This window comes from Gavialis gangeticus, unplaced genomic scaffold (genome assembly GCF_001723915.1).
Source record: "Gavialis gangeticus isolate Ggan-Ray unplaced genomic scaffold, GavGan_comp1, whole genome shotgun sequence".
Lineage (NCBI taxonomy): Eukaryota > Metazoa > Chordata > Crocodylia > Gavialidae > Gavialis > Gavialis gangeticus.
Genome location: NW_017729024.1, coordinates 135,620,621 through 135,628,602, shown reverse-complemented (window position 1 = coordinate 135,628,602; position 7,982 = coordinate 135,620,621). Strand labels below are relative to the sequence as shown.

Here is a 7,982-nt window from a genome sequence, read left to right as displayed (position 1 = left end):
GGACATGACCAGGGGCAAGAGTCTCCCTCTGGGGCTGGGCAGCATCACATAGAGCACCCCCTCCCCACTCTATGACAGTGTGGGAGGAGCAGGGGGAAGAGGGGGGTTCTGTGTGAGGCTACCTGCCCCAGCACCAGAGGGGGACTCTTCCCCTTGCTTCTCCCTATCCTGCAGGGCAGGGAGGGGGGTGCTCCTTCCAGGGCTGCTGGGGAGTGGTTGTAACTGAGCTGCAGCCGCAGGGGGTGAAGAGCAGGGAGAAGTCCCTTACTGAGGCTAGGCTGGGCAGTCTCACATAGAGACCCCCTCCCAGCCCTGCAGTAGCAGCTGGGATGAAGAGGAACAGGAGTCCCCCTCCAGTGCCACATAGAGCCCCCCCTCCCTGCTCTGGGGGGAGGAGATGGGGGAAGAGGTCCCCCCTGAACATGGAGCAGAGCCCCTCACTCCCCACCCCAGGGGATAACCATCCTGGCATGGCCCCGCTCAGGTGAAGGGGGCAGGGAGAAGGGTTAATTCCTCTCTCCATCTCTTCTGGTCCTTTTTACCCTGCAGCCAGGGTTTGCCAGCCCCAGGGGCTGCTGCTGCAGCCCCCTGTCCCAGCAAATGGGTGGACCCTGGCTATGGTGGAGAAAGAAGGGAAGGAGGGAAAAAGTAACCTCCTCTCTGCCCACTTTGCCTTAATGGGGCTATGCTGGCCAGTGTCTTGCCATGTCCCGTCCTTGCTCAGGCTAAAGAGTAGAGGGGTGGGGCCAGGCCTACTCTGGAGCACAGAGCATGCTGGAGGACTCTGGTTTAACTTAAACCAGGAAGGGGTCTGGAACAGACATTATATAAACCAGTTTGAGCTTGGTCAGTTAAGTCTGATACTATGTTCAACCAGGTTTATCACAAACCAGTTTTGGCTGTTTTGAAACTGGTTTATGTGTACTGAATGTCTGTTCTGTTACGGGTTTAAACCAGTTTCTCATCACTTAAATCAATTTGTGCAATGTCTGTCCCTAGCCAAAATGCCAGTGGCTCACTCTATAATCCAGCTCTTAATGTTGCTACAGCTAATGAAGCTGAACTACCTGTTCTACAGATAACCCTGTAAAGTTTTAAAAGGAAATATTTTAAATCCATATAGATGAACTCTTAAGGAAATACAGTAGGAAGCTTTATTAGTATTTTTGTTTAATGTTGTTAAACACTACTTTTTTTGAACAGAAATATATTTTTGGGAGAGACGTTTTCCAGTTATATCAGCGTACATAATGATAGTAACCAAGTTGTCAAGGACATACTGGTAAAGGTATGTGAAAATATTTCTATATATTGACTTTATAAATACACTAGATATTGCACTTCTAAGGTTTTATGCAGACTTTTAAGAAATTACCATTGAAGATTTTCCTAGCCCAGGAAAATCTTTATGTAGCCAGAAACAAAACCATAAAATATTTTAAAGATACAGCCGACAATGGGGATAGCACCTAGAAGCAAAAAAGGAGACTGTAGAAGTGTAGCTGAATTTTTCTACAGCAGAGACCATCTACAGTTGTATTCTGTTCCAGCTATAGAATCAAAGCAGTCTTCAGACAGTTCCAGGTAGAACACGAGTGCATTTGTATTTTATAAATACCTCAAACAAGTATAATTCCAGCAAGGATTGGTTGCTCTCATTTAACAAAAATAAGTTAACACCTAGATCCTGGAAGCCTTTCGGGGTGGAACTCTGAAGTAAGTGGAAGTTCTGTGGGAAAAAGGTTTTCAGGATGTGATTTGATGTGTGTGCTGGTGACAAGATTAATATGTGAAGCTTTCCTAAAATTATTACAGATACAAATGCAGTTAGTCACTTTATAACTAAATAACATTTGATTTTCTGGTAATCACAATTTCCAAATATTTGACTAATCGGCATTTAAACAGAAAATCTGCAATAGACTACCCAGACCATGGATCTAAATTAAGTCTCTCTCTCCTCCCTCCCTTTTTGTACTAAACTGTACTTTATTTAGTACTTACGTGAATTAGGACTGCAAGCTGACATTGCAATAAAATTTTCCTGGCCTGCAAGCTTGGGATGCTGCAGATTAAAGTCTTGTTTATATTCCCATTCATTAAAAAAGCAACATGTAATCATTGTGCCCATATCTGTGGGTGGTTTGTTTGTTTGTTTGCTTTTAAAAAAGGCTCTAAAAATTGGAATAAATTCTGATGACTTCGCCTTCAATTTATATACAGCAGACTGAATTAATTGTAACGTTCCTCAAAATATATTTTTACTATGTTGCTGTTTAGATACAGCCATCTGGAGACAATTCTAACTGGCATTACATTTGTCAATTCCAAGGCTGATCTTCAAACAAGTTCTCAGCGTCTAAACCTTTCAGCTTCCAGCGCGGCAGTGGCAGAACTTAAACCCGATTGTTGTATCGATGATGTTATTCACCATGAAGTAAAGGAAATAGGAACACACATGTAAGGTTTTATATCTCCTCCTTTATTATATTTCTATCTCTGAATTTTTTTTAATAGGAAAAGGCTCGTTTTCCATTAAATTTATATCTAACTTGCTTCTACATTTAAATCACTGCAAAGTTACTGTAAAGCATAAATGGAAGCACTGCACGTGCACAATGTTTTGTTCTGTTCCTGCTTTAGTGCAGACTTCAAGGTAAAAATGGTTCAAAATTATTAAAATGTTTTTTTCTTTCAGCTTAGTGTGTGCCGTAAGTTACACAACCCAGGCAGGAGAGAAGATGTACTTCAGAAAATTCTTCAAATTTCAGGTATTGAACATAAGAATATGCTGCATTTTGAAACTAGCTGGTAACTGTTTACTTAAAAATATTGCAAAGTACTTACTATATGATAGAAAGCTCCAATCAGCTATAAAGTTAGACCTCAAAAATGTATACTGACTATATAGCTGGTCCCAATGAGCTTTCATCTGCACACATAGCAGGGTCTTCCCCATGGCTGAGAGCCCCATCAGCTGATGAGGCTCCTAGCCACAGGAGTAAATCCTAGCCAGCATGTAACCCCTGGAGATGTGCGGTTTCCCAAGGCCAGCTGCAGCAATGCAGGAGGGAGAGGGGAGACAGGCAGCACAGCCTGACCAGGCAGGTAGCAGCCAGCAAGGAGTTCTACCAGCCTGCTGCAGCTGCTGCTTCTTCCCCCCCACCCTCCTTGTTCTTTCCTCCTGTCCTGCTTCCTTCCAGTTCCTGCTGGGGCTTTGCAGGGCTTTTCTCCAGCACCCCTTCCCTCCCAAGCTGCATTTGGCCCCAGGCTAAACAATAAACAGCAAGTTAGAACCAATTATCACTGAGCTGATTGGTTAAACAATTAATCGTTTAACTGTTCACATCCCTAGTATCCAGAAAACAATAGATAGAAAAAACCAGAATGTACGTAGTGTCTGAAAATAAAAATTCCTTGTGTCCAATACCTTCAGATTTTTAAAAGGGGGAAGGAACAGAACTAAAACATTTTACAAGAAAAGTGCTTCCTCAGGGAGCTGCAAACATAGCAAAATATGCATGTGATTACAATCTAACAGGTTCTCATTTAAACACACACCATAATTGCACATTAAGCAGCTGATTCACCTTCACAGTGGTATTGTGGAATAGCAGTAACACATTGTCATCAGAGATCGCATGGCTTTCCCTCCTCTGCCCTGATTAAAACTGTCTTTCATACAAAAGCTTGTCTAACTCGATCCTAACTATGCAGTTGGTCCAGTAAAAGTTATCAACATAAGACACCCTTGCCTCTGTTGAAAATATGAAAGTCAAAAATATCAGTATTGTATGGGCATGAATGATTTGCTTCATGTGGATTGTGTCCTGTCAGAACAGATACCAGTTAACTTATTCAGGACTTGCTTTTAATTATCCTCTCCCAGCTTCTTAGGTTCTGGAAATGTTTACAGTAATGAAGAAATGGTGGAAATGTGTGAGATTTACCAAAAAAACCCACCCTTCATCTAATGTTAACTATTAACAGGGGAGTCTTAATATTTTCATTAGGAACAAAAATAAATAGCTTCATAGTTGGTAGGGTCTGAAGGGACCTGAGCAGATCATCAAGTCCGACGCCCTGCCATGACAGGAAAGAGTAGTGGGGTCAAACGATCCCAGCAAGGTGTTCATCCAGCCTCCTTTTAAAGACCCCCCAGGGTAGGAGCCAGCACCTCTTCTCTTGGAAGTTGGTTCCAGATCCTAGCTGCCCTGACAGTGAAGTAGCACCTCCTGATATCTAGTCTGAATCTACCCTCCGCCAGCTTGTAACCATTATTTCTTGTCACTTCTGGTAGTGCTTGGGGGAACAGGGACTCCCCCAATGCCTGCTGGTCCCCTCTGACTAGTTTGTAAATGACCACTAGATCCCCACCTCAGCCTTTTCTTGTGGAGGCTGAACAGTTTCAGGTCCTGAAATAAAAGAATTAGTTGCTGCCAAGATGTAGTTTAAAAGCCTTGGTTAGAATATTATGTAGTTCAGGGGCAGGCAATTATTTTGGGCAGAGGGCCACTTACCCAGTTTTGGCAGGCTGTCAAGGGGTGCATGGGTAGCCCTGCCCCTTGACAGGTGCCCCACCCCCTGGTCACCATCTTGGGACCAACATTCCAATGTCTTGGGACCAGTGTCCCAGGGCCAGCACCGGTGGGGCCCAGAGTGGGGCACAGGCCAGCTGGGGTCTGTGGAGCCGGGCTGGGCTGCACCAGCAGGGATGGGAGAGCTAGCCCGGCTCCATAAAGCCCCTGCTAGCTGGGACCCCGCACTCCTGCCACCCTGCTCTGGGCCCCGCTGGCACTGGTCCTGGGATACCGGTGCAGGCCCTGTGCTCCCACTGGCTCCCCATCCACTCACACCTAGTGCCCCCCAGCTCCGCAATACAGGCGGGGGGCAGCACTCAGCCCCAACCCCCTGCTCACCAGCAGGGAAGAAGCTGGTACTGAGCATAGGGAAAAGTGGCCCCTTGCCTGTCCCATGGTTGGCACCCTGCGCTGCTGGCGCTCGCAGCCCACGCAGGGCTGTCTGGAGCAGGCACAGGCAGCCTCATGTGGGCTGCAGGTGGCTGCAGTTTGGGGCGCTGGGCATGGGGCAGGCGAGGGGCCACTTTTCCTGCACTCAGCACCAGCTTGTAACCTGCCCCCACTGCCAGCCTGGGGGGTGGGGGAGAAGCAGCCCCTCCCTGCCCCATGCCCAGTGTCCCGCACTGCAGCTGCTCGCAGCTGGCCTGGAGCTGCCTGTGCCTGCTGCAGACAGCTCCGGATGGGCTGCAAGCACCTGCAGTGTGGGGCACCAGCCATGGGGCAGGAAAAGGGCCGCTTTTCTCCATTCAGGGAAGGAGCGCAAGGAAAAGCTGAGTGCGGGGGCGGGGGGGGGGGAAGCAGCCCCTCCCCTGCCCCACGCCTGGTGCCCCATGCTGCAGGCGCTCGCAGACTGCATGGGGCTGTCTGGAGCAGGCACAGGCAGCCCCAGGTGGGCTGCAAGCAGTTGCATCGCAGGGCACCAGGCGTGGATGGGGAGGGGCTGCTTCCCATCCCTCGCTCCTTCCTTACCCGGGGTTCCCCCCCCCCCCTTAGCTGAGCTTCTTGCATGGGGCAGCCACATGCTCCCAGCCCAGAAACCGCAGTTGGGGCTTCCGGTTGGGGGAGCAGGGATGAGCGGGCCCCGCTGTTGTTGGAGCCCACCGGTTTTTTGACAGGAACCAAGGGCAGAGAAATATTAATTTTCTATAATTTTTTAGGGGCCCTACAGGTCAGATAGAATGGCCTCACGGGCTGGATCCAGCCCACAGGCCGTATTTTGCCCACCCCGAAGTAGTTAAACCTTGTTAAACTCAAGGCACCCCACAAAATATTACAGCTCTTTGCTTTCGCTTGTTTTTTGACTATAGAATAATAATAAATATAATAATAATAAAAAGGGGACCAGCAGGCACTGGGAAAGTCCCTGTTCCCCCGTGCACTACCAGGAGTGACTAGGAATAACGGTCACAAGCTGGCAGAGGGTAAATTTAGGCTAGATAGCAGGAGGCGCTACTTCACGGTCAGGATGGCTAGGATCTGGAACTAACTTCCAAGAGAAGTGGTGCTGGCTCCTACTCTGGGGGTCTTTAAGAGGAGGCTAGATGAACACCTTGATGGGATCGTTTGACCCCACTACTCTTTCCTGCCATGGCAGGCGGTTGGCCTTGATGATCTGCTCAGGTCCCTTCCGACCCTAGTAACTATGAAATAGAGCAATTTTTCTGTTTTAGTGTACTTGGAGACCACAACAGATCAGAAAGTTTCTGACATTATGGATTCCTATTTTAAATCTCTGCGTTTATCTTGTGAATCATGGATAGGTGTTAGCACCTAACTGTGCTTATATTGCATGGTACCCCACAAAATCCTTCAAAGGATTTTATGGCACCCCAAGGTGCTGTGCTACCTTGGATTTGAGAATGCTGAGTTAAAGGATTTTATGTATGTTTATGCAGTGTACATAAAGCTCGAGAGCAGGCACATTAGATAGTTTTTAAAAACACCAGAGTGACAGGACTCCAAATAAAGACAGAACAGATTAAACAGACTTTCCTGTGTAAAAATAGCTTTAATGATAAAGATATTTTATGAGAGATGTTTGCTAGAAACTGGAATACTCAGAGAGGTGATCACAGGATATGAGTGAGTATAAACTATGTTCAGTTTATAAAGCTGCTTCTGGACACTAATTGAGTATACCTACAGCATCCTTGGAAACTTTTGATGTAGTACTTTGAAATGTTCTCTGTCTCCTGTAAAGAATTTAAGACCCAAGGCTTGCTTTAGGCTTTCTTGTGTAAAAGTCCATAATTTTAGTGAGTTTTGTATAGTACAGACTTCTATATGTAACCATGTTTGGGAAAAACTTTCTTCCTCAAATGCTTTATAATGTCAGAACACATGCAAATCGCAAATCCATGTGATATAAATGATCTAATGGCATGATATCAAGCAGAGAAATGCATAAACAAACCCACGTGATTCAAGATTTATACGTACAGAGAAAGGTAACCCCCTCACCCCCCCCCACCCCCGAATAAGTTTGCAAAGTCTTTGGAAAGACTGATTTGTTTAAGATTTTTCACTAGGATAGTTTGGCATTAGATAAGAACTAGATTCTGTCCATTTTTTTTAGTAAGTATGGGGGCTTGTAGTAGAGGTGCACTGATGCATTGGTCCATATCATATTGGCACCAATAAAAGGAAAATTTGACATTATCGTCAATCAGCTTTTTTTTGGCTGATGTAGCTGATAATGTTGCTGATAAATGCTGTGTGTATGGACGCAGCTATAGCATTCACACAGCCAGGAGGGCAGCATAGCCATGTGGAGAGCAGTGTCCGGCCGGTAAGTCTTGTAGGGGGAGGGAAGGGGACAGATCAAGGTGCTTATGGTGAGGGAGGGAATGGGGATGGGGCAGGGGCAGGCACTGCATAGGTGGGGCAGGGCATGGGATGAAGGTGCAGGCAGCTCATCTGGGGGGACGCAGGGGGTGGCTCCCACTAATGTGTGCAACCCCAGGATAGGCATGGCGGCATGTGCCTCCCAGATCTGTGCATGGGGTGAGTGGGAGCTGCCTGCTGTACGCTCAATTCCAGGGCTGCATTAACCTCTTCCCAGCAGGGGGGCTAAGCCAGGGCTGTGCTCGGGGCAGGGCAGGAGGTGGTGGAGCTGAGGGGGAAGGGGGTTATGCCTCAGCCAAGCCCCTCTGCCGGTAAGAGCCAAGCACAACCTCCGGCCCTAAGCATGCAGCAGGCAGACCGCCCTCACCTCACACCATGATTCTCCTGGGGTGTGCACAGCAATGGGAGCCACCCCACCCTTCCTGCTCCACCACATCCTCTGATGAGCTGGCTGTGGCTGCATCCCATGTCCAGGCCCCAGCCCCTCCCTCACCGTAGGAGCCTCTATCTGCACTCCACACATCCTTTCCCCTCCCTGCTCCTCCCCCCCCCCCCCCC

At 47.6% G+C, this 7,982-nt stretch overlaps 1 protein-coding gene and 2 long non-coding RNA genes across 6 annotated transcripts in view; 1 reads left to right on the top strand and 2 right to left on the bottom strand.

The window, feature by feature from the left end:
• LOC109297768 overlaps positions 1-7,982 on the bottom strand; it is a 240,968-nt gene that overhangs the window by 75,907 nt on the left and 157,079 nt on the right. The gene's annotated exons all lie outside the window — the stretch shown is intronic.
• Positions 1-7,982, top strand: part of TRAPPC13 (trafficking protein particle complex 13) — a 46,528-nt gene that overhangs the window by 13,061 nt on the left and 25,485 nt on the right. For all 4 annotated transcript variants that reach the window (XM_019517787.1, XM_019517785.1, XM_019517784.1 and 1 more), the window contains exons 4-6: positions 1,204-1,288; positions 2,333-2,460; positions 2,699-2,771. In XM_019517787.1, coding sequence (XP_019373332.1) covers positions 1,204-1,288; positions 2,333-2,460; positions 2,699-2,771 — 286 coding nt within the window. The remainder of the gene's footprint in view (positions 1-1,203; positions 1,289-2,332; positions 2,461-2,698; positions 2,772-7,982) is intronic.
• Positions 1-7,982, bottom strand: part of LOC109297769 — a 12,464-nt gene that overhangs the window by 3,033 nt on the left and 1,449 nt on the right. The gene's annotated exons all lie outside the window — the stretch shown is intronic.